Here is a 27069-nt window from a genome sequence, read left to right on the forward strand (position 1 = left end):
GTGAGACTTTACAAATTCCAAAACATGAGGGCAAGTTTTGAACAATTCATAAACTTTTGGATATTCATAACTTATGAGTTTTAATTAAGTGTTTAATACTTTTAATGAATAGTCTCTTGGAAATCCATAACTTGAGGACAAGTTATGAAGTCCATAAAAGCATTTATTAGAAAAAATCTTCAAAAGTGTAACTTATGACTTCTTAAAAAAACATTTAAAAGAAAAAACTTTTGGAATTCCATAACTTGAGGACAAATTATGAATTCCATTAAAACACATTAAGATCAAGAATTAACTAACAAACAATTTGCAAATAATTCCTATTATCTAACAAAACTCATATGAACATGAACATCCTCATCAACAATTTCAAGAATCATATGAACATATATACACTTGAAATTTTGATTATAACTTTGAAATTGGTCCACCATCATCATTACCACATCAAAAAAGGTTTTATGAGTCCAAAACAGTTTAAGGTAATGATTCTAGACCAATTCCAGCACCAAAACTCGAAGGTATGCTGTCTGGTCCAACTCGTCGAGTGCATGAACCAACTCACCGAGTTGGATGTATTTTGTCTTGGACTCATCGAGTCCCTTCATGGACTCGGTGAGTCTGCTGTGCAGACAGCACATAAACTTCGATTTTCAGCAATTTGCATCAAGTATTCAAGAAAACAAGCCTAGGCTGTGATACCACTGTTGGGTTTTGAGCAATCTAACACTTCCTAAGTGTGCATGCAACCCTAATAAACCTTGGATCTATGTTTTCTTCTAAAATACATGCAAATAATAACTTCCAAGGTTTCTTCCTAACTAGCATAGCATAAGGATTATGAATCATAAAACTACTAGTAGAAATACATACCTTTTGATGATGGTTGATTGTTTGGAGTTTGAGAGCCAAGCACCAACAGTGTGAATGCCTCAAATGGAATCACAAATCACCACAAACGTTTGGAAAACTTTGAGAGAGTAGTATACTTTCTTGTGGAATTGGCCACAACTAAGTCTCACACAACTAGAGTCTACTCTTAGAGCCATATTTCTTGCATCATATGCTTCTTTATATAGTGTGCATGGTTAGGGTGAAACCCTAATAACCCATGTCTTTTCCTTTCCAAGGATCCATGGGTTAAAAGCTCCATGGATCATCCATGGACTTCCATATTAGCTTAGCCCATTAACAAATGAGTATTAGCCCAAACTATATAAAATATAATAACCCATAATTTAATCAGTCTTCTTTTTAATCTCTAAATTAATTCATAATTAATTTAAGACTAAAACTAATTAAATAACATGACTTCATATTAATATATTATAACTTATAATATATTAATAATCATATGTGTATAACTCTCATAAAATTATCCATAAATAGTTCGGGTGAAGTGCAACCCAAATGGACCATGCCGAGTCGGATCAAGTATATACCAAATAAGTTATGAACTTAGACACCTTATCCAACATAAGGATCATCATAAATGGATTTATAACGAAGAAGTTATGGCCTTCGGAAGTTTCGTGGTTTCAGGGTTACCCGAGTACTCTAGGCGTACACAAAGCATACGCGGGGCGTACTAGTGAAGAAGGTGGTACACTGGGCGTACTTTGGAGTACGTTGTTCGTACTGACCAGAATGGTCGTGAATGTTCTTTGGAGTACGCTTGGCGTACCATATGTACGTTGGGCGTACGCCAATCAGACCTGAACCCTATTTTAGGGTCTTGGACCTTATTTAAGCTCCTTATCTCAAAACCTAACCCTAATATCTTCAGCCTCCATCCCTATAAACCCTAGAAATTGACCCTAAGCCTCCATTGGAGTGATTCTTGGGCTTTTTGGTGATTTAGTGAAGCTTTTGGTGCTTATTGTGGAAGAAGGAGTTCCTTGAGGAAACATTACTTGGCTTGGAGCTTGTGGATCCAAGCCTTAATCATGTTGATCTATCTCCAGGAAGCATAAAGTTTGAATCTTGGTGGCTTTCTTATATGGACCTAGTGGGGTGATGTCTTGCTATGTTTGTCCTTGGAAGAAGAAGGGTCCTTGAAAGAGAATAGCTTGAGCATCTGGCTTTTGGATCTGAGTTATACACGTGTTGGTGCATCTTCCAGAGGTATCAAGTTCGAAACTTGCTCATTGTTATGCTAGTTATTGTTTTGAGCCCATTTTTAGGGTTTTATGTCCCAAGCTTGGAACTTTATAGGTTTGATGAACTCCAGAGTATAATATCAGTCCTTATAGATTCTTTTAGTCATTTGGAGTCATAAAAATGAGATCATGTGTAACATCCCAAATTTCAGAAGTTTGAGTTAAGGGTTTAAAGTGTAAATTGAAGAAGGGACTCGACGAGTAGGTATACTTACTCTCCGAGTCGGAGAGGGTTTTGGGTACCAAATTAAGTGACCAACTCGCCGAGTCGGAAGCTGGACTCGACGAGTTGGTGCTGGAATGAGAAAAACCCGAATCTCGAGGGTTGCACCTATTTAAAGGACTTTATGTCCTTCTCTCAGCCTCCTTATTTCCCTTGAGAACCAAAAAACCCTAAGCTCATGTGTGTGAGGCCTTTGGAGGGAGATTGAAGCTTTGGAAGTTGTTTCTAGTGGAAGAAACTTGAAGATCAAAAGGGCTTGCATCAAGAGAGTGGTGTAGATCCAGAATCTACTTCAGTTTGGGCACATCTTGGAGGTAATAAGTTGTTACCTTCCCTCTTTTGCATCTAGATCTATTCATGAATGAAATTTGGGGCCATTTTGGTATGTTTGAGATCTATTTTGGGTTTGGAGTTTAGATCTGAGGTTGCTACTCCAGATCTAGACTTGTGTTGGTCTAGAATGTCATAAAGCATTCAGTCAAAGAGTTGTTGGTAAAGCCCCTTTGTCTTAAGCCCTAGCCCTAGTGTGATTTGGACCTTTAACTCCTTGGTTTCACGTAAAGTTTGCAACTTTACATGGGGGTTATGCCTCAGAACAGTGGATCTACAGTTTGGAGCCCCTGCATGCCTCAAAAAGCCTCTGGATGGATGAAGGATTGATGAGACTCGGCGAGTTCCGTAGGTGGACTCGACGACTAATATAAAGATGGGCATGGACTCGACGAGTTGGAAGAACAACTCGGCGAGTCTGTTGAAGGTTGCTTTGGACTCAACGAGTCTGTTCCTGGACTCGGCGAGTCAGGTCACAGAACCCCAACCTCTTTTGGTTAAGTTTCGGATCTGCGAGTCGGTTGGCAACTCAGTGAGTTGGTCAAGATGAAATTCGGAGATCATTCAACTCGATGAGTCCTGGGGCGACTCGGCGAGTTAATTCGTGTTATGTGAATTTTATGAGTATAAGAACTCGACGAGTCGACGGGTTGACTCGACGAGTAGAGTCAATCAGGAAGGTTGATGTAACACCGTAAATTTCAAAACAAAATTTTCAATTTTCTTATAAAACAAAATTCGATTAATATTCATCAAACAACCATATTAATTATCCAATATAGGTCAATACAAAATCCCAAGATCACAATGTAAAAACTCCGAGTGTGTGTGTACGGATCAAGTCGGCGCCTTCCCGCGGTCGTCACTAGTACCTGAAACAATAACATCAAACACTGTAAGCACAAAGCTTAGTGAGTTCCCCAAAATACCACATATAACACATATTAGCCACTCGAGGCTATAACTCTGTGGGTCTGTGCACCCAAACTCTGTGAACCCTCAGGTTCTAGCTCTGATAAACATGCACCACATAAATCACATAGAAATAATGCAGTACAACACATAACATGCATAGCATACAAATACTCTATCACATAACTCTGGTTACCTACTCAAGGTAATAGTATAGTGAGAAGACTCACCTCGCGTATCTCGGTATCTCACGAATCCTGGAAATCCCTCGTGCTCGATCCTCCGAGATCTAATCCTCCTATAACATTATATATCTCTAATTAACACTTTATATCTCTAAGGTTGACTATCCCTAAGAAGTCAACACAGGTCAACTCTGGTCAACGGTCAATGGTCAACTTTGACCGGACTCGGCGAGTGCTACGGCGACTCGGCGAGTCTAGACGTTTTCACCAACCCCCTGAAATCCCCTTACTACACGTCGAGTATCCCCCCCCCTTACTCGACGAGTTTCACCTGAAGGAATCGCGGGGCCACCCCGACTCAACTCGCCGAGTCTCAAGAACAACTCGGCGAGTCCCAATTTGACTCAGTCCACTCGTCATCCCTCTCCAACTCACCCTAACTCACTGAGTCTACCCATGACTCGATTGGACCACTCACTGAGCAATCCCAAGGCAATCTTCAAACTACTCGCCGAGTCGGATGAACAGACTCGGCGAGTCCATGCCATGCAACCACTCCAACTTGCTTCTAAGGTCAGATCTGCTTCCATAATCCATAGATCTGGCCTCCCTAGACTGATTCATCACGTAAAGCTCCTATCTTGGTGCCCATAACACACCCCATAGCTCATAAATGGAGTTTTGACCTAAGGCATGAGGATTCCAATCCAAAGCCTCCATTGATTCCCAAAAAGCTTGGGTAAAGGGACACTCTGGACCTCTAAGGGTCCAGATCTATGGTTCAAACCTCATAAGGGACCAAGAGGACACTAGATCTTGCCATAAAAGGGTTCAACAAACTTTAAATCTAGATAAACAACAACAAGGAAGAAGATAAATCGAATTTATTACCACAATAGTGATGCTCTGGACTCCAAACCCACAGAAATGGCTCCTCTTGCTTTCCCTTGGCTAGCTCTTCTCCTTCCTTGCAACAATGACACCTCCAAGATCAATAATGGCCTCCTACTTAGCTCCAAATGTTCACACTCGATTAGGGTTTCACTCAAGGGACTGGTGAGCACCAATGACGGCCATTAGGCCCTTTAAATAGGTCTCAAACCCGAGAAATTAGGGTTTCATTACACAGCGCTGACTCGCCGAGTCCAGGCGCGATCCCGCGTCCAGATCCGCGTCCCTACTCAGCGAGTCTGAGCTCCAACTCGCCGAGTCCCCTCTCAATTCACCAAAAATACAAATATACAAGATACCTGAAAAATCCGGCTGTTACAACTCTCCCCCACTAGGACTAGACTTCTCCCTCGAAGTCTCGCTCTAAAAACAGCTCCGGATGCTGCTCCTGCATCATACGCTCTGGCTCCCAGGTCATCTCTGATCCCCTCCGGTGTTGCCACTGAACCAACACCAGAGGTACCTCCTTATTCCTCAGAACCTTGATCTTCTGATCCCGGATGGCCACTGGTCTCTCGGCATAATTCAGGCTTGCATCCACCTGAATATCCTCTAACGGAACCACTGCTGATTCATCGGCTATACACTTCCTCAACTGCGACACATGAAAAGTGTCGTGAATCTGTCCCAACTCTGCTGGCAACTCCAACCGATAGGCTACCCGGCCTATCCTCGCAATCACACGAAATGGACCTATAAATCGGGGCCCCAACTTGCCCCTCTTCCTGAACCGAATCACTCCTTTTCAAGGAGAAACCTTCAGGAGAACGAAGTCGCCGACCTGAAATTCAAGCTCGGACCGGCGCCTGTTCGCATAACTCTTTTTTCGGCTCTGGGCGGTCAATAACCTCTGTCTGACCCGCTGTATCTGCTCGGTCGTCTAAATCACGATCTATGTACTGCCCATCACTCTCTGCCCAACCTCACCCCAACAAATGGGAGTCCGACACCTCCTACCATACAACAGCTCAAAGGGCGGCATACCGATGCTCGAATGATGGCTGTTATTGTAGGAAAACTCTGTCAAGGGTAAATACGTATCCCAGCTACCCCCAAAATCCAATACACATGCTCGAAGCATGTCCTCAAGCTTCTGAATCGTCCGCTCACTCTGGCCGTCTTTCTGGGGATGATATGCGGTACTAAAATGCAGTTTAGTACCCAACTCCTCATGAAATTTCTTCCAGAATCGGGAAGTGAAGCGCACATCACGGTCCGAAACAATCGAGATCGGCACCCCATGTCGAGATACCACTTCTCTCACATAAACCTCCGCCAACTTCTCCGCCGAAGAACTCTCACTGATGGCAAGAAAGTGAGCGCTCTTCGTCAACCTATCCACAATCACCCAAATTGCATCAACTCCTCTGGCAGTCCTCGGCAATTTGGTGATGAAATCCATAGTGATCTGTTCCCACTTCCACTCGGGAACCTCCAATGGCTGCAACTTGCCATGCGGTCTCTAGTGCTCAGCCTTAACCCTTCGACAGGTCAAACACCTCTCGACAAACCATGCGATGTCCCTCTTCATACAAGGCCACCAATACTCTTTCCTAAAATCCAAATACATTTTCGTAGCCCCGGGATGGATCGAAAATTTCGATCTATGAGCTTCCTCCATCAATGTAGTACGCGTACCGCCCACAAACGGTACCCAAATCCGGCCCTGAAAAGTCATAAGCCCTCGACTATCCGAAACGAACTCTGAAACCAAACCAACGACCCGTTCTTTCTTCTGCATCTCCGGATGCACAGCCTCGGCCTGTGCCCCACGAATGGCATCCAGAACTGGAGCTATCACGGTCAATCTCAAACATACATTTCGCAGTGGAGTACTCTCCGCCTTGCGGCTCAGCGCGTCGGCTACCACATTAGCCTTGCCCGGGTGGTACAGGATCTCACAATCATAATCCTTGACCACATCTAACCACCTCCTCTGCCGCATATTTAGGTTAGGCTGATCCATCAAGTACTTCAAGCTCTTATGGTCTGTGTATATCGTACAACGAACCCCATACAAGTAGTGTCGCCAAATCTTGAGGGCGAACACCACTGCCCCCAACTCTAAATCATGTGTGGGATATCTCGTCTCATGAGGCTTCAACTGCCTCGATGCATATGCTATCACATGTCCCTTCTGCATCAGCACCTCTCCCAGCCCTAAAATCGATGCATCACAAAATACCACAAAATCTTCCATCCCTTCCGGAAGAGCTAATACCGGAGCTTCGCACAACCTTTGGCGAAGCGTCTCAAAGGAGGTCTGCTGCTCGGGACCCCATAAAAATGTAACACCCTTCCGGGTCAATCTGGTGAGTGGCATTGCGATCTTGGAGAAATCCTTGATAAACCTCCGATAGTACCCTGTCAACCCAAGGAAGCTCCTGATCTCAGAGGGTGACTTTGGCACCTCCCAACTCATCACCGCATCAACCTTGGCCGGATCGACCAATATCCCCTTCTGATTAACGAGGTGCCCCAGGAACTGGACCTCTCGCAACCAGAAATTGCACTTGGAAAACTTTGCATAAAGTTTCTCCGATCTCAAAACCCCAAGAACTTCCCTCAAATGCTCCTCATGCTGCTCTCTAGATCTCGAATATACCAGAATATCATCGATGAATACAATCACCGACCGATCCAACATCGGCCTGCATACCCTGTTCATGAGGTTCATGAACACAGTCGGGGCATTGGTGAGCCCAAAAGGCATCACCACAAACTCATAATGCCCATAACGCGTCCTGAATGCTGTCTTCTGGACGTCCTCGTCCCGCACTCTCACCTGATGATAGCCCGACCTCAAATCGATCTTGGAGAACCAAGATGCTCCCTGTAACTGATCGAATAAATCGTAGATCCTCGGCAACGGGTAACGGTTTTTGACCGTCAGCTTATTCAATTCTCGGTAATCAATACACATTCGATGCGAGTCGTCCTTCTTCTTCACAAACAGAATGGGTGCTCCCCACGGCGAGCTACTCGGCCGAATAAACCCCTTCCCCAGCAGCTCCTGAAGCTGGGAGGATAACTCTTGCATCTCTGGAGGTGCAAGACGATAAGGCACCTTAGCGATAGGTGCGGCTCCCGGAATCAAATCAATACTGAACTCCACTTGCCTCACGGGAGGCACACCCGGTAATTCTTCGGGAAAAACATCTGGAAACTCACGCACCACCGGAACTTCATCCACTAAACTCGGTCTCTCGGAGATCACTCGCGTATCCATCACATACGCCACAAAACCCTTACAGCCCTGCTGTAAACACTGCCTCGCCCTAGCGGCCGAACAAAAGGCTGATACAGAACGTGTACCCTCGCCGTATACCGAAAGAACTCCCCCACTAGGATCTCATATGGTCACCAGCGGACGCTCCCAGTCGATAACCGCGTCGAATCGGCTCAACCAGTCCATGCCCACTATGACACAGACATCACCCATCGCAATAGGAACCAGATCGATCGGAAACTTAACCCCAAAAATCTCTAACACACATCCCCGGAGGACCTCCGTGGCACAAATCACTCTGTCGGCAGCTATGGAAACCCGCAGAGGCTGACTCAATGCCTCACGACTAACACTGATATGCTGACTAAAGGCCAAAGATACAAAAGACCGACTCGCACCCGAGTCAAATAACACTAAAGCAGGCACAGAGTTCATAAGGAAGGTACCTATGCATAACATAATATAAGCATAATATCTCAACACCAAAATAAATATATAGAAGGAAACGTACCAGCCACAACGTCGGGTGCAGCGCGGACCTCTTCCGCAGTCAGCTGAAAGGCTCTCCCTCGAGCTCTCGGTGCCTCGGCCTTCACGGGCCGACTCTCTGTGGCTCTGATGGCGGCAGGAGCAGATCCCTGAGATGCTCTGCACAGCAGCGGACACTCCGCCTTCCGGTGTCCGGTCTGGTTGCAGTGAAAACACACTGCAAACCCCTTAGGGCAGTCCTTGGCCATATGCCCCTCCTTGCCACATTTGTAGCAAGATCCTGCTCGACAGACTCCATCGTGACCCTTGCCACACTTCCCGCAAGTGCGGCCCTTCTAGCTCCCGGGTTTGGGATCAGCGGGCTTGGCCCGCTTGGCTGCCGGCTGGGACTGTGCCGGCCGCCGATCCCTCCCCAGAGACTCCGCCTCCTCCCTGGCCTGTGTCTCAAGCTCAATCTCCCTCTTCCGGGCATTTGCCTGAAGCTCAGCAAATGTCCGATACGAGGAGTTCGCGGCGAACTCCCGAATATCCCGTCTCAAAATGCTTAGGTAGCGGCTCATACGTGCCTGCTCAGTGGACACGTGCTCAGGGCAGAACATCGCCCTCTCATGGAACATCCTCGTGATCGCTGTAACTGACTCAGTACCCTGCTTGAGGGTCAGAAACTCCTGTGCCAAACGCTCCCTCTCCACCTGGGGAACGTACTCATCCCGGAACATGGTAGTGAACCTCTCCCAGTTCACTGCCGAAAGCTCAGCTGGTGTAAAATGCACCGTCACAAACTTCCACCAGTCCTTCGCTCCCAAGCGAAGCTGGTTCAACGCGAACTGAACCTTCAGATGCTCAGGAGATGAGCAAGTGAAGAAGCAACCCTCCATATCAGATATCCACCTCATAGCTGCCACCAGATCCTGTGTACCATCAAACTCTGGTGGTTTGGTGTTGCTGAACTCCCGAAACAGTGACGCATCACCTCCCTGGGGTCTCGCTGCAGCGATCGCTGCGGTAGCCGCTGCAACAGCAGCCTCAGAAAGAGCAGCGTAACGCTCGTCAAATGTCTCAATCAGCGCGGTCTTAATAGACCCGAACATCTCTGGTATCTCAGCCCTGATGACCGCAGCCACCTCCTCATGAATGATCTGTCGAATCTCCTCATCACTAGTTCCGGCACCCTCCGGCATGTGACGTGTCCTCACCATGATCAACCTCTGAAATACAACATGCGATAAATTAGAATTCACTCGAGCATTCTTACACTCGACAATCCAGCCCTCCTTGATTCTTGGTATCCAAAGATTCTTATTTGGACTGTGCACCGCCCCGGTGCTTTCAGTAGTACGGGCACAATACTACTGTCCACACCGTCTCAGTACACACCCCAAATCTTCCTCTTCGGATCCCAATTCCTAAGTACTCTATCATGCGTAGACCACTCTCTAATAGATCTCTCATAAACCCTTCGCTGCTACCTACTCACTCTCAAGCATCTCATAGCAGCTCACCCCTCCCTAGGCTAAGGCATCACAAATCAGGCCACTCTAGTCCTATTAGCAATACCTAGCCTACTCTAGCATGCAGATACATCATATCAATATCAATGTCACATAATATAAAGGTATTTTGGGAATTCACCGTTCGGGCGCTGACTGATCGTACACACGTTTCTTCCTGGAATTTGTTTCTTTTTCAAGAAAATCTTTTACTCTTAGAAAAGTTAGGTTTTCTTTTGAGAATATCTTTCCAATTCCTCAGTTTGAGTTCAAATACTCCCGAAGGTGTACCTGAATCCCTCAAACCAAGGCTCTGATACCAAATTGTAACACCGTAAATTTCAAAACAAAATTTTCAATTTTCTTATAAAACAAAATTCGATTAATATTCATCAAAAAACCATATTAATTATCCAATATAGGTCAATACAAAATCCCAAGATCACAATGTAAAAACTCCGAGTGTGTGTGTACGGATCAAGCCGGCGCCTTCCCGCGGTCGTCACTAGTACCTGAAACAATAACATCAAACATTGTAAGCACAAAGCTTAGTGAGTTCCCCAAAATACCACATATAACACATATTAGCCACTCGAGGCTATAACTCTGTGGGTCTGTGCACCCAAACTCTGTGAACCCTCAGGTTCTAGCTCTGATAAACATGCACTACATAAATCACATAGAAATAATGCAGTACAACACATAACATAAATAGCATACAAATACTCTATCACATAACTCTGGTTACCTACTCAAGGTAATAGTATAGTGAGAAGACTCACCTCGCGTATCTCAGTATCTCACGAATCCTGGAAATCCCTCGTGCTCGATCCTCCGAGCTCTAATCCTCCTATAACATTATATGTCTCTAATTAACACTTTATATCTCTAAGGTTGACTATCCCTAAGAAGTCAACACAGGTCAACTCTGGTCAACGGTCAATGGTCAACGGTCAACTTTGACCGGACTCGACGAGTGCTACGGCGACTCGGCGAGTCTAGACGTTTTCACCAACCCTTTGAAATCCCCTTACTACACGTCGAGTATCCCCCCTTACTCGACGAGTTTCACCTGAAGGAATCGCGGGGCCACCCCGACTCAACTCGCCGAGTCTCAAGAACAACTTGACGAGTCCCAGTTTGACTCAGTCCACTCGTCATCCCTCTCCAACTCACCCTGACTCACTGAGTCTACCCATGAATCGATTGGAGCACTCACTGAGTAATCCCAAGGCAATCTTCAAACTACTCACCGAGTCGGATGAACAGACTCGGCGAGTCCATGCCATGTAACCACTCCAACTTGCTTCTAAGGTCAGATCTGCTTCCCTAATCCATAGATCTGGCCTCCCTAGACTGATTCATCACGTAAAGCTCCTATCTTGGTGCCCATAACACACCCCATAGCTCATAAATGGAGTTTTGACCTAAGGCATGAGGATTCCAATCCAAAGCCTCCATTGATTCCCAAAAAGCTTGGGTAAAGGGACACTCTGGACCTCTAAGGGTCCAGATCTATGGTTCAAACCTCATAAGGGACCAAGAGGACACTAGATCTTGCCATAAAAGGGTTCAACAAACTTTAAATCTAGATAAACAACAACAAGGAAGAAGATAAATCGAATTTATTACCACAATAGTGATGCTCTGGACTCCAAACCCACAGAAGTGGCTCCTCTTGCTTTCCCTTGGCTAGCTCTTCTCCTTCCTTGCAACAATGACACCTCCAAGATCAATAATGGCCTCCTACTTAGCTCCAAATGCTCACACTCGATTAGGGTTTCACTCAAGGGACTGGTGAGCACCAATGACGACCATTAGGCCCTTTAAATAGGTCTCAAACCCGAGAAATTAGGGTTTCATTACACAGCGCTGACTCGCCGAGTCCAGGCGCGATCCCGCGTCTAGATCCGCGTCCCTACTCGACGAGTCTGAGCTCCAACTCGCCGAGTCCCCTCTCAATTCACCAAAAATACAAATATACAAGATACCTGAAAAATCCGGCTGTTACAGTTGACTTTGACCAGGACTTTGACCAAAGTTGACTTAGTTGACCTCGGGAGGACAGCTTAGTCTAAGTGTTGTTATTGGTATTGGTTGCTCAGAAAGCTAGAGGAGCAGAATTTCAGAGAGTTGTCGGTTAGCAGTCGGAGGGTTATCGGCCGAGTTCAGCAGTTCCGGTGAGTTTCCTTCCAGTAGGAATGGGTCTACGGCCACAATGTCGACCCGTCTAGTTATCAGTAGCATCCGAACTTTGGTCCGATGCAGTAGTTCAGTGTGCTTGATGTCTTTGTGATTCAAGTGTTATGTGTTCCGGACTTCGGTCCGATGCAGTATGCAGTATATGTGTTTATGATTATGTTATGCCATGTTCAGCCAGTTAGTCCGGACTTTGGTCCGATGCAGTTTCCAGACTTCGGTCTGATGCAGGGGGCAAGGCCCCAGTTAGTCCGGACTTCAGTTCGATGCATGGGGCAAGGCCCCAGTTAGTCCGGACTTCAGTTCGATGCAGTTTCTAGACTTCGGTCCGATGCAGAGGGCAAGGCCCCAGTTAGTCCGGATTTCGGTCCGATGCAGTGGGCAAGGCCCAGTATGTGCTTTATATGGTATTGTATGATATGTGGTAGTTTGGGGGATCTCACTAAGCTTTGTGCATACAATAACAATTTTGGTTTCTGGTACTTCCGCAAGCAAGGGGAAGAGCTCGGGTGAATGGCATGGCACACACCACAACTGCAGCTTTATCCTAGGAGTTTTATTCATATATTTTGATATGATATTAACTTCAGTTTTGAATTGATACATTTACTATGGCATTTTGAGACATATAATTCATGGCTTTATTTTATAACATATGATATTATGGTTTTTAGTAATATTAAAATAAAAATTTGTGGGTTGTATTTTTGGGGATGTTTCATCATGGTCGTTAAGATCTCTCCATGCATGAGATATGAGCATTTTTGGGAGTAAAGAGTGAGATTATTTGGGTTTGGGACTTTATCAGCCATGCAAAGGCTTAAAGTCACTGCCTTTATGGAGTAAGAGCTATTAGGGAGTACAAATTTGTAATATGAGCCAATGTCTTAGATGATTAAGACCAAATGTGTAGAAAGAGTGAACATGGGAAGTACGTTGAGCGTAATTCCAATACGCCCCGCGTACTGACCAAATGTCCTCGATGGCTAATCTGGATTCGTGAGTACGCTGAACGTACCAAGGGAGGTACGCCCCACGTAACCTCACTGTGGACTTTTGGGCTAAGTCTCATTTTGGGCCTGGAGTTTGTGCTTGTTGTACTAGAATTTTCGACCAAAGGATTATATATATATATATATATATATATATATATATATATATATATATATATATATATATATATATATATATGCCTTGGGCCCTTGAGTTGGGTTAGTAACTTGGACTTGAGAGTTGGGCCTCGGGAGAGCCCATTCATTATTGGGCTTTGGTGAGTCCAATGAGTTTTAGGTTAATGATGGGCTAGTTAGTGTACTACCTTTAGACCTAAAGAGTGAGGGTTTGGACTTAGATCTTAATTGGGTAATTATGGATCTTGGTCTAGTGTTAGAGGTCGGTGTGCAACAGCAGCATCTCTAGAAGCTGTTTATCATCCGAGGTAAGTCTTCTCACTATACTTACTATGAGTGGTTTCTTTGTGTGACTGAGATATCTTATGTGCTTATCTGTGTATTGCGATATTCTGCATTATGTCTTTGTGATTTATGTTGAGTATTATTATTATGAGCTTATTGAGTTAGGATCGGAAGGTCCACCCGAGTGTGGGACCGGAGGGTCTCCACCGGAACACATTGACCTGAGCGTCGTATTGAGTTAGACTAGAGTGGCTAACGTGATGTGTGTGGTATTTTGCGGAACTTACTAAGTTTCGTGTTTACCTTGTTATTTGATATGTGTCTCAGGTTCTTCTCAGGATCACGGGAAGGCACCGGTTCGATTGTACACCCTAGAGAAAAAGTTATGTTTTGAGGATCCTAGATTATTAATCAAACAATTATGGAGTTGCGTTTGTAAATTAAATAAATAGGATTTTTATGAGATATGTTATGAGAATTATGTGGTTTTACAATGAAAATTTTGGTTGAAAAGTTACGTCGTTACACTGTATATATCAAGTAGGATAGCTTGAGAACTTTTGATATAGGCTTTCTTGCCTATTCCTTGCTTGGTTGTGGCTTTAGAGTAGGATCATTTTTTCGGGTGGCTATCTCACCTCTGGTTACTTATGGTTACACATTCTTTGGAGGTTGGTTGGTAGTGGAGCAGTGTGATGTGAGGCGGTAGTGAGCTATATGATTGATAATTACATGTATTATGTGCCTAATTGATCCTTGATTGTTTATATATCGACTTATGGTGGTGGGTTAGGCTGAGGCAGTCATGTTCTGTGTTGTAGGCCAAGATACCAGGTGTGGTCCGACTGTAAGTCGTAGGCACAGAGGTTTGGAAAGAGCGGTTGGGTTGAGGTGGCATGCCAACATACCCGGGGTAATCCAATCTGATGATTGTGGACCCGATATGCATGCTAGTATGTTTGTTGTATGAGTATCTTGGGGAAACTCACTAAGCTTTATGCTTACCCAATTTTTTATGTTTCAAGTTCTTTCAGATCGTGGGAAGGTGAAAGTGGGACTATACACCCTCATCAGCAGCATTGAGAATTCCGCTTTTATCATATTACTATGATTTTTGATAAATGTAATTTGGAATAAATGGTTTTCTTAAAACAAGATTTATAATTGGGAAGTTTTTTATGATAAAAATGAAAACTTTTTTTTTGCGAAAATGGGACGTTACAAACCGATCTCGGCATATTGAGTGGTCGGCCCGGTGTTCAGCGAGTCCACTCTGTTTGGTCTTATATGGTAAGCAAGCAATGAGCAACCATTTCATTTAGAAAGAAAGTGTTTACAATGTGTGTGTTCACAAAACATAGAATTCATACACAAATAACAAAACAAGTCTTGAAGCTATAATGCTCCATCTTCTGAATCCCCAACACGAGCACCTGTCTAATAGTCTCCTGAGAATACAAGTTATTTGAAAGAGTTGATCAACAATTAAGTTGGTGAGTTCATAAGATTTTAGTGATGTGAGTAAGTTGTAAAGCGTTGTTGAAAATGTATATGTAAAAGTGATGTACTGTAAGTTCTATTTTGAAAAGTTCGCCTGTTCCTCTAGAAAATCATATATTTCCTACTTGAATGAAAGTTAAGTAAAATAACACTACAAGCCTTTCTATGGGTACTAAGTTGTTACAAGTTATTTATAACTCAGAGTAAACAAACAATCGATTGTGCGCATCTGCCCTAAGCTCACAACCCAACGGGGAACAGAAAGTAAGGCGGATAGCACACATTCCATTGGTTGTTAGATAATTGTCATAAATAACCCTGGTGTAATCACTTATTACTCATGGAGTTATTTGTAATGGTTCCTTTATATCTAATGAAAAGTCCTATTAAGAAAACTTATATTTCTTATAGTAAAATATTGACCTCAGTGACTACTTTTATAATAGCTTTGTTTATACTGTTGTATATAATTTGATATCGAGTAGAAAGTTAATTGAGTAAATCTGCCCTAAGTCCACAATCCAACAGGGAACAGGAGGTAAGGTGGAAAACACACATTTAACTGCCTATTGGGTATTAGTTTTATATATCAACATGGTGTATAAACTAAGGTATTATAGAGTTACTCACATAAAGTCTTTTAGAATTGTACTAACTTAATAAAATGGATTAAGCCCTTATCTGAGATATCTCTAGTTTGTATAACAAAAGTACTGACTTTGAAAAGTAATTTTTGTACTATAAAAACTGTGCTTCGACTTTGTGTCCTATAACCTGATCCATACCTAGTACCCTTATGATGACTTAATGTATACTAAGCATAAATATATATAGGATCGGGTAGATAATAGATTGAGTGAACTTGTTCCAAGTCCCCAACCCAACGAGGATAGGACATGAAGAGAAGAGCACACATCCTATCAGCTGTCGGAACCTATTGATATATATATATATATATATATATATATATATATATATATATATATATATATATATATATATATCCTATGATGTATACATTAAGGAATCATAAGTCTAGCATTATGGTCCTATCCTTTAATCATAGCATTCTACCAAGGCATCTTCTGTTCTGTGCTAGACCCGACTGTTCCTTTGTCGATTTGTAAAATGTATATTTCCCTAGTTTATAACTATCTTGACTAGAAAATAGTTCAACTTTCAAGTGGTAGTGTCACTTTATGAAAGTAATGGGAAAGTAAGTACACAGATGTCGTTTATAATGACATACGGATGTACTAAATAACCTAAAAACATATTTGTTTTATTACGGTCATAATGTGAAGGCTAGAACCCCTACTAAACGCTCTCCTTGTCAATAGATTTATGGAACCAAACGCGACCCCCGCAATTTCTTGCAAGCCATGTAATTCACATTAAAGTTATATGATCATGTATACCCAATATAACTATCACCTTTTGTTTAAAACAATGAGTTAGTGATTCATTGGTATAATTAGATCCTGTTTGTGTGTTCTCATGCTATAGCAACCTAACTTGTTTGTTATGTTCTGTTTTGTTTTGTAACCCTTTACTACATGTTCTGTATGATATTGTTTGATTCTCTTCACTGTTTGTTTGATTCTTGCATGAACTGACTCTTTGTGTGCTTCATTGTACTAGAAGTAATGAATAGTATTTTCCTAAACTATGCTTATTATAGTTTACTAATGTTCTACATGTACTGTTATTGAAAAGACTCATTTATCTACTAAGTTATGCTTGTACTTTAAAAACGGAGTTTTGTGTAACTATAAAGTAACATAACTTTAAAGAGTTTTGAATTGTATTGACAACTTATAATTAACATAAGTAACATTTTGAAAGATGTTTAACAACAAACATTTACACAATTATCATTGTGTTCAACTTGTATTCCCCCCCCCCCCCCCTAAACAATTTAAAACAGTTAAAAGATTCATTATGGGGTATGAACTCACCTGATGTGAGTGATTCAAACAGGTATGCGCATACGGATGAGAAGTTCCACGAATGAAGTCCCGAGACACAACAAGTCCTAAATGACATATAAGGACACATATTGACATGAATATAGTGTTTATAAACAACTATATGAAAGGAAACACCTTCCGGGACTAGGAAACACCTTGGTTAAGTGTTGGAATCACATGTGATTCATCAAAGGGAAGTGGAATGACCAAATCATGAGTTTAAGGTCTTGTGACCATCACTCATTGAGTAAACTCATGAGTTTACGGTCGTAAACTCATTACTCTTTGACCATTTTGAGTTCTGAAGCCTTCAAAGTCATACTAAGCAATCATACTTCATGGTTAAGCCTTAGGAAGTGTTTAGGGCAACATATCACTCCTTTATAGGGTTTATGGTTTTTGGACCTTTTAACTTTGGGTTTACGGTCGTAAACCCAAATGGTTTATGGTCAAATGATGTTTTCAAGTTTTAAACACTTCAAGGTAAAGGTCTAGGCTAGTTTCTAGGCTTAAGGAAAGAGTTTGGGGCATCAAAACATGCATTTGAGGTGTTTACGGTTTTGGGAGGTTTCCCAAACCGTAAACACATCAAAATGGGGTATTTTGGTGACTTTTATGTGCTAAACATATCAAGGTAAGGTTCTAGGTTTGTTTGCAAGGTTTGCAAGGACATAGGGCACACTTTGGCACCATATTTAGTGTTTACGGTCCAAGAAGATCTTGGGCCGTAAACACCTTGTCCTTGTGATTTTTGGAGGATTTCAATGATATCTAGGCATGTAATACAATTTAATACACTCTAGGGTTGAAGTACTTACAATTAGGGGCGAACGGTTGAAGATCCTTGGGAGAGAAATCGGGTTTTCTCTAGTTGAAATGGAAGAAATGAACTAAAAATGGCTAAGTCTTACTTATATAGCCTTTAGGGTTTACGGTCCCAATACCATTTTGGACCGTAAACTCCAAACTCTTGAAGTTTTGGGCACGTATTGCTACATAATAAACCCTAGGGTATCCTCTCTTCTGATATCTCTTGATGTACTAACTTTAAAATACTCAAACTTATCCCAAAAAGTTCGAAAGTTAGCAGAATCCGTTTTGACTCTTATTGAAGTGAATGGTTGTACAGAAAAGAAATTTCGGGTTGTCATACGAGTGATGCGCATGTGACTGACTACTTCAATAAAAATACAATGAACTGCCATGGTTTTTATATATGTATGGTGGGAACCCAACTTATTTTTCCAGCTCTTTACAACCTCATTATGTGTTGGTATATTAGACATTGAAAAGTTTTGTTCCCCATCTACATGGAACTATAATATTTGTATAACCTACTCAGTATACAACAAGCACATCGGGAGATGTTAATATGTTCTAAGAAACAACATAACTAAAGTTAATATCCACAAACTCGTCCTTCTGATTCAAGTATGAAGGAAAAGAGTTTTTCATGAGCGAATATACTCTTTTTGAGTCATTGCAAATATTTTCGCGTTTAACGGGCATAAATGCATAATCCTCTTGTATTCCTAGTATTCATCTTTTGTCCAATCTTTCCTTGTTTCCAATGTGACTATTGACGTGATTTCCAGCTTCTTAATATATGTCAACCGCTAGCTTTTCCATATATGATTGGTCAAAATGCTTGTAGGTTTTCTTGTAAACATATCATTGGTTGTTTCCCCCATCAATTTGTTATCTAAAAACTCTTCTGTTATCTCATTTTCTCCTTGATCTGACCCCCACCCCATGATATCCGATATTGTCGTAGGTGTTCCGTTCGGAGTTTTGTTCCCCTGAGTTTGATCTGATGGTGATGATTTCGTGTTGTTTTCCGATGAATTTTGTGCCAAGTCATCTGCATAAAGTACATCCTCTATACGGTTCATCACCGTGTTCGCCAAACTCTCTAATACCCGTGAATAGCTCTCCAAAACCGCAAGGCCGACATCCTGTTTAAAAAAACCCGTAAATTTATGGTTTGGTTATTGTCAGCAGTCAAACAGACATAAAGATATATGTTCGACTGTTGACAAATCTTTAGCCATTGAACAAGAACAGGAGAACGAAATATGCGGTTTTTTAGTGTTCATACTCTATTCGACTCGATTTTGCAGATGTCTAGTGACGATTGAGGAAGTCCCGGGAAGCGTTGTTTGATAAGGATTAAAATAGTTTCAGCTCTCTCTTCGAAAAGTTCCCTCCTTTCCATTTTTGCAGATGCACCCCATGAAGATCTTGACTCTTTTTGATGCATTTTTCTCTTCCATATGACCACCGAAGCTTCCATTTTGTTCTTTAGATCAAGTATTTTATGTTCTGATGACAAGTCCACAGATGCTAGGAATTGCCCTGGGTCGAAGAACTCGACTGTAAGGCTCTTATAAGTCACATCACCCAGGCTATCTCGAGCATTCTGTAATCATTTTCAATGCATTAATATATTGTTTCATTTATCATGTCAGCACTCAATCAAGATAACATTACGGGTTTAATTGTTTATGAAAAAATGGACAAAAGAATTACTTATTTTGTAACCTTAGTCAAATCGTTTTTGTTAACACTAAAACCAAGTAGGGAATAGAAAGGAAGAGTACCATGTGTACATACACGGTGTACAACCCATGAAGCTAACCACTGAAACATTGAAGCTAACGTCTGCAAGAATGGAAATCGATCATAGATGCTTTCGGTCTGTTTAAAAAATGTAGGCAGTTCAGCTTTCCAGGGTTGTACACGTTGCATATTTAGTTGTATCCTTCATGTATTATGGGTTATACCTTAGGGAGAGTTTCGATATAATTCTCAGGAATCTCCATTTCTCCAAGAACTTCAGCATTTATAGCCATGGAAGCTTTCAGAACTTGATTCGCGCAATCTTTTTGCTTCTGCATCCATTTTCTTGATTCTTCCGACAACCCTCCCGGAGGAACCTTCACCGTTGGTAGCCACCATTTATCGTTTCTTTGCACTCCTTTTTCTGATTCATTCGCATCTTTAGATACATACCAGAATTCTTTTTGATCCTTGAAATTGTCTAAACAATCCTGAAACATATAAACAACTTCAATAGGTTTACTAAAACGGGTGAAATGAATAAATATGGAGATTTCAGGAGTTTGGTATCATTACAGTGAGCATCTTGTCAAGCTTTTTTAGAGCAGGAATGTTCATGAGAAGATCTTTTCTTTGTTTCGTCACCATAATCTGCATGTCTGAATTGTATATTAGGAAACTTAGCTACAAAAACACACACTAAAACATGCACACACATTATTAGGACCTCCATATTTGATCCATCTCTTGCTGTGTGTTGAACGGGAACAAACTCGACGATATGATCGGTGATCGATAGTAGCCAATCTACTTCTTTTCTCCACCTCTTTTTTGAATCTTCTTTCATTGGTCCTAGTTTATGTTGTTCCCCGAACACCGAAGCTACAGATTTCCCACAAAAAGATGAAGAAAAATGATTATGTTTTAACGAATTAACTTGTAAACTATTCGGATTCATTACCAGCAAGATTTGTAATGGCATTCGTTAGAGCCAAAGCTGATGAAACACCCTTTCCTCCACCTGACATATCCTCTCCTAAAAGCAGCTTAGAAAACTTTTCTCTCATCTGTTCTAGATCTATAGAAAATAAAAACAATTTTGTTTAGAAATAATCAGCGAGGGAAACATGAATTTGTTAAAAGCTTACCCGTTTTTGGCTTTTCCTTAGCGGTTTCTGGTTTTGTACTGTTTTCTAAATCTGATGTGCTTTCGGTCGATTTAACATCTGCAGATTGTTCCACAACCATCGTTTCTTTCTCAGGGACTTCCGATGTTTTCTCTTCTTCGGCCATTTTCTTACAAGTTCTGCTTTTCTTTGGATTTTACCAGAGATTAATCAAGGGATTATGCATGGTTTGAATCTATACAAGCCTATAAAAACAATAAAAACCCACTTTTCTTAAAGATATTAGTGGGAAATTTCTAAAACATATTTTTGGGAAAAAAGAATGCATTCTTGATTGGTTGAATGGCAAGAATTTGTTTTTTTGATCGTTTTTTGTGTTTGTTTCGTCCCATTTTTTTGTTTGTGGTCTTTCTAATTTTAGAAACCTCATGGAGCTCTTCAATTTGTGGGGTGCATGTTTTTATGAAACACAAGTTTGTGTTTCTTGAATGGATGGTTTTTCTATGTGTCATCAATTGTTTGGCTACCCTACCCGACATTTAGGAACACAAAATTAAGGTGTTTCAGAATTATTTTGTGAAGGGTACAACAATCCAATTGTAATTTTAGTTTCTAATTAAGGTTTTTTAGAAAGGCATAAATGGGTTAAAACTAGCAATTGGAGATAGATCAAAATTACAAAGTTATAGAAAGCAAAAAAAGGACCATGCAACCATTCAATCCAACTAGAGCTATACTTTTTACTTCTATTATTACTAATAATAAAAAAACAAAAACGAAACTATCATAAAACAACCTTGGTATTTTGGGTTTTTTTATTGCAAAAATCAAATTGTTACGAAATTTCCATAAGACCCAAATTGTTGTAATTATGACTGCATCAAAATATTTCTTTTGTCCACTATTGAGCTTCAGGCGATTCGTCCAATTGATCAAAGAGCCCAAAGTCGAGACAAGAGGACACACAATACCCCCACCATGTTGTAATGAGCTTCCAAATGTCCACAACTCCGAACAAAAAAATAATAATAAGTGGCTAACGGTTTCCATAGCCAAACCACAAAATAAGGCACATAATATATTCTAGATCAATACCTTTGTTCGAAAGGTTATCATGGGTGAGAATCAATAATCATATTCAATAAAACTCCTCAATGTAAGATGTTCAGTTTCATGGGAACTAAACTGTTTCATCTAATAGCCAACTCACTACTGGCCAAAGTAACACTATTGATGAAAGCTCTAGCCGCAAGATCGTGAACACCCCCACTAAATTTAGGGCTGTAAACAAACTGAACGTTCGGCGAACCGTTCGTGAACTGTTTGGAAGTTCGTTTATTTAATAAATGAACGAACATGAACAAAAATTATCATTCGTTTAGTTAAACGAACGAACATGAACAATGGTCTCGTTCGTTCATTTATGTTCGTGAACGTTCGTTCGTTTAAGTTTATTTATATTCATCTATATTCAATTATTTTTTATGATATTGCTATATTATATGTTCGTTTATATTCATATATATTCAATTGTGTTTTTTTATCTTTATTCGTTTATGTGCGTTTAGCATGTTCAAGAACATAAATGAACGAACATGAACAAAGTAATTTCTTAAACGAACGAACATGAACAAGAAAATCCCGTTCGTTTATCCGTTCGTGTTCGTTTATTGTTCGGCTAATTAAAACGAACGAACATGAACAAGACCTTGTTTATGTTCGTTTGGTTCGTTTATAGCCCTAACTAAATTGTTTCAAATTTTAATTTGGTTTAAAGAATATTCAAATATAATTAATTAAACATTTAAATTTAATATTCCAATTAAATAATATTTCAAATTATTCATCATATTTAAATATTCAGATTTATCCGTTTAAAATAATATTTTGAAAATGAGGTTTATCCCCAGATTTTTGAAATCAGTAAAAATCCCGAAAAAATAAAAACCCAATAAGCGCGTCGTGCCAAACAGAGGGCGTGTTGTGCCTGCGATTGATAGGTTTCTTTTCGATTTTCGTTTTTTCACAAAGTTTTGTATCATAATTAAAACAATTAGGCTCTGATACTATTGTTAGGGATTATTAGCATCAAGTATGCATTACATAGGTAGTGGAAAAAATTAAAAGTTGATATACCTAAGTGCACATGCAACATAGAATCTATGTTTTACAATTATAACATCACACTTTGAAAAAACTTAATAGAAACAATTACTAACCTCATGTTCACTTCCTTGTGATCTCGTACGTGCCAACTTAGTTTCAAGATGAAGGATCCAAAGGAGAATCCATGTAATGTAATCAGACTCACACACAAAATTGCAAAAAGGAAGATCCCACAAATTAAGGTTTATTCAAAAACTCAAGAACCTTATGAGAGGGAATGAAAATTTGGTTATGGAGAGGATGAGAAAGAGATTGGGTGAATTTGGAGAGAGGAATAATCGGCTAAATGCTTTACCCTAACGTTCAATTTATAGGTAGCTATTAGAACCACAAATGGATACAACCTATATAGTTCCTTATTTGATTCAAACCAACTCTACCCCTATCCTCAGGGCATCAAAACCATCCACCATATGTCTTCTAGGAGGTTCTAGAATATTGCAATTAACCCTTATAATTAATTAATATTCAACCTCTTTAAATTAATTAAATCCTTTTAATTAATTTATCAAAATAGTTTCTAATTAATTTGTTAATTCCTTAATAAATTAACATATTATTAAACTTCATTCCTTTATGTTATTTGGGTCATGTGGCCAACCTAAAATGACTCTGCTATTATTAGAAATATTACCAAAATAATTAATGACATTAAATACTATTTCTAACATTTCATTCTCCTCTGGTTGCTTCTTCTTCTACTAAATCGATGATCTGCAACTCATACTCACACATTTCAAAGACACGTAAGATATTTGATGATACAAACCCTTGTGGCTATAGACATCCTTCTCGAATTTGACATCAACTACGAAGACGAATCTTAGCAAAAAGTATGGGGTTTTTCCCAACCGAATGGTTTCAAAGACACATAAGATATTTGATAATACAAATCTTTGTGATTGTGGACATCCTTCTCGAATTTAACATCAACTACGAAGACTAATCCTAGCAAAAAGTTTGAGGTTTGTCCCAACGGAATGGTAATTTTAACCGAAAGCTTAATCAAGTCATTATCCTATATATTTGTTTACGAGTAAAATCTTAATTTTAAAATATATAGAAGGTTGATTTTTTTAAGATGGATTATTTTTATTAATTCTTCATAAATCCTATGATATTTTTATGATTAACCATTTATCCATCTAATTAGAGGTAGACTCATTCCTATCCCCCGTTGACTTCTTGTTGAGAGCATTCGCCCATGAAAACACTTTCCCCGGTTTTGCATATATCAAAATTCCTAGGGTTTACAATTTCTAATTTGTAGCTTTCAGCGTTGAACTTTCCGCCCCTTTTATACTACCAACAAATTTCTTGAATTCTTCACATACACCCTGCTATAGTTTCAATATAAAATTCAATATGTAAGCTGGTATATTACTTGAACACAATCTCTCTTTTAATGAATTTCAATTTCAAGAGAAAGTCTTAGAGAGAGAAAGTAGAGAGAGAGAGAGAAAGTAATGGGCGATGAAAAATCTCCGAGTAGCAGAGATCGAGAGCTGCTTATACCTGTCGCCAATACAGTTGACGATGACGACGACGCGTCTTCAAAACCCTCGCCTTCTTCCAATTCATCGTCTCATCACGCCGGCCGAGAGGTCTCTTTCTTTCTCTCGCTAGCTAACTATACTTTTAAATTTCTATATGATCCTATGTTCGATTTGATTGCTTAGTTGGGCTTTGGATTATGAAGCTAACTGCGCCCTGTTAGGGTTTTAGGTGAATTCCCTTTATTATCTGAACTTCTTATAGGATCGTAATGGGTTTTTGTTCATTGTGCTTTCTAAGTTTCTATTACATCATTTAGTTATTAGTTTTTCTCTGTGGATACAAGATTGGATGTGATTAGGGGTATAGCTATGGCTTTTTAACTTTTACAGGAGTGAATTGAATGCTTGATTCGTTCTTTGGGTATCATTGATGGATTCCATTGAATAACTCGACTATGATTCTATGAGTCTCGTATGTAGCAAGAGAGAATTAGGTGCGAAGTGGTTAAGACTTAAGAATTGTGAAGAGGGACGTTGGTAGTTTGGTTTGAATTTCTTTTACCTCATCCACTATGAATCTATGATCGAAATGGATTGATTATAACTTTCAGAACCAGGGACATTCTTGTAATTTGTGTCTTCTACAAGAACACACTTTTAGACACAAGGTGATGGATTGAATCATTGCATTCCATTATCATATGAATTTACTCTCTGATTTTCTTCTTATAATCTCATCACTCTAAATCCCACCTATCTCCAATCACCCTATTCTAATGAGATTTTTCATGTCATCTTTTTCATGTAGACTTTCATCAAAGTTGTCAGAAGTTGGGCTTCTAAAAAGTTCATGACCGGATGGTATTCACAATACCTTCAACACCCAAAATGCCCTTTTAATGCCATTTCGGATTTAGTTTTAATGTTTAAAGATTTCATTTTTTTTGCAGTGTGATCCTATTGCCAATAGCTATAACTTTCTACATAACATGGTGGTTTATACATTTTGTGGATGGATTTTTCTCTCCAATTTACGTGCAACTCGGCATAGATATATTTGGTAAGCACATTTTTAATCACTACTAAAACTAATTAAATGATTAAACCAATAAACTTTAATGAATTTGAATTTTATTTAGGTGTTGGATTTATAACATCCATCATGTTCATATTTTTTGTTGGAGTGTTCATGTCATCATGGTTGGGTGCATCTGTTCTAAGCCTTGGAGAATGGTTCATCAAACGAATGCCTTTTGTTCGTCATATCTACAATGCATCCAAACAAATCAGTGCTGCAATTTCTCCAGGTTTCTTTATTTCTTTATTTATTTTTTATATATAATATAATATATAGTTGCTAAACATTATTATTTGTTGTTGATAATATGTCAGATCAAAACACACAAGCATTTAAAGAAGTGGCAATCATTAGGCATCCTCGTATTGGTGAATATGCATTTGGTTTCATTACTTCATCTGTCACTCTCCAGGTTTATAAGTTTCCACTCTTTTTTAATCATTTCGTATGTTATTAGTAAAATATAACAAAATTAATTATTGTTTTTTTTTTTTTTTTTTTATATATAGAATTATTCAGGGGAAGAAGAGCTATATTCGGTATATGTTCCAACCAATCATCTTTACATTGGTGATATCTTTTTGGTCAATTCAAAGGATGTAATCAGACCCAACTTATCTGTTCGTGAAGGAATCGGTAAGTCATAACTTTCTTAAATGACTAAAATAACCTTCCATTATCAGACGGTTTATTCAGTCTATTTATTAAGTAAAAAAAAGAAAAAGATTGAACAATTTTTGTGGTTTTTTGGTGCAGAAATTGTGGTATCTGGGGGGATGTCAATGCCACAAATATTATCGACACTGGATTCAAGTCTTAATGTGGAGAGAGCTAGAAACAACAGAGGCTAAACAGAAACAGACATTGATTCATATTATGAGATAGTGGTTAGGACTTATAATTCTTGTTGTTTGTTATTATATACATATGTAGTTTCAAGTGGAGAGCTAAAAAGCCAAAGATTATGTAGATAAAAGCTAGATTTTCTTCAATATTGTAAGTTTTAGTTGATATTTGATGAGTTTTGATTCATATTTTTGAAGATTTTATATCGGGTAATAGTTAATAATGTTGAGTTTAAAAAAGAGGCTAAGAAATGGGGGACTTGATCAAATCAATCTTTAGGTGATATTTAAATATTCAACCTGTCAATGATCACGTAAACCTTCTTAAGCAATTATGTGGTGTTGAACACTTAAATAGTATATTGATATACAAAACAACATATAATTTTTATATTTAATTAAGGGGCTTTTAGATTTTGAAGAATGGATTGCAAAATTTATTTGAAGGGCTTTATTTCAAATGCTTAGGTGCGATTTGTGTCCTCCCTTTTTAGAGGATTTTAGAGGATGTTGAGGTTTAAGCCTCATTTGAGACATAACCATATGGATAGTATTAAGGTGTAGATTATGAGTAAATTAGTTTGTCTTTCAAAAAAAATATTTAATCGAACGGTAAGGATTAACTACAAAGATATTTTTTATATTCGTTTAAAGGGTTTTCACAATTTGAAAAGTGGCTTTCAAAATTTATTTAAAATGATATTAAAACCGAATGTTTTGGTGTGATATGTGGCTTATATGTTTAG

General features: G+C 39.8%; 2 protein-coding genes across 3 annotated transcripts; one reads left to right on the top strand and one right to left on the bottom strand.

The window, feature by feature from the left end:
• Positions 1–18258: 18258 nt before the first annotated feature.
• LOC145005131 (rop guanine nucleotide exchange factor 11-like) lies at positions 18259–21159 on the bottom strand. Its single transcript, XM_078964183.1, has 7 exons — positions 20760–21159; positions 20573–20689; positions 20339–20493; positions 20188–20262; positions 19836–20102; positions 19151–19471; positions 18259–19007 (listed from the first exon to the last, which is right to left on the bottom strand). Exons 1-7 carry the CDS (start codon positions 20902–20904, stop codon positions 18669–18671), a joined length of 1419 nt encoding a protein of 472 aa, XP_078820309.1. The 5' UTR covers positions 20905–21159; the 3' UTR covers positions 18259–18668.
• A 2965-nt stretch (positions 21160–24124) lies between these two features.
• Positions 24125–26527, top strand: LOC145006056 (protein LIKE COV 1-like). 2 transcript variants are annotated; one of them, XM_078965148.1, is made up of 8 exons: positions 24125–24508; positions 25012–25068; positions 25209–25261; positions 25351–25460; positions 25540–25707; positions 25793–25890; positions 25988–26114; positions 26235–26527. In XM_078965148.1, the coding sequence occupies exons 1-8, from the start codon at positions 24371–24373 to the stop codon at positions 26327–26329; spliced, it is 846 nt and encodes a 281-aa protein (XP_078821274.1). In that variant the 5' UTR covers positions 24125–24370; the 3' UTR covers positions 26330–26527. The 2 variants fall into 2 exon arrangements, with proteins under 2 accessions (XP_078821274.1, XP_078821275.1); XM_078965149.1 differs by lacking the exon at positions 25012–25068 and having other exon boundaries at positions 24129–24508.
• Positions 26528–27069: the final 542 nt, after the last annotated feature.

This window comes from Lactuca saligna, chromosome 7 (assembly GCF_052625555.1).
Source record: "Lactuca saligna cultivar CGN05327 chromosome 7, ASM5262555v1, whole genome shotgun sequence".
Classification (NCBI taxonomy): domain Eukaryota; kingdom Viridiplantae; phylum Streptophyta; class Magnoliopsida; order Asterales; family Asteraceae; genus Lactuca; species Lactuca saligna.

Bases quoted from the DNA above. Each gene is read 5' to 3' on its own strand.
- LOC145006056 (XM_078965148.1), top strand. From the start codon at position 24,371: ATGGGCGATGAAAAATCTCCGAGTAGCAGAGATCGAGAGCTGCTTATA. The intron at 25,461-25,539 runs GTAAGCACATTT...AATTTTATTTAG, and splicing joins ACTCGGCATAGATATATTTG to GTGTTGGATTTATAACATCC. The intron at 25,891-25,987 runs GTTTATAAGTTT...TTTTATATATAG, and splicing joins CTTCATCTGTCACTCTCCAG to AATTATTCAGGGGAAGAAGA.
- LOC145005131 (XM_078964183.1), bottom strand. From the start codon at position 20,904: ATGGCCGAAGAAGAGAAAACATCGGAAGTCCCTGAGAAAGAAACGATG. The intron at 20,690-20,759 runs GTAAGCTTTTAA...TATTTTCTATAG, and splicing joins TAAGGAAAAGCCAAAAACGG to ATCTAGAACAGATGAGAGAA. The intron at 19,008-19,150 runs GTATGAACACTA...TTTTTTAAACAG, and splicing joins GCAAAATCGAGTCGAATAGA to GATGTCGGCCTTGCGGTTTT.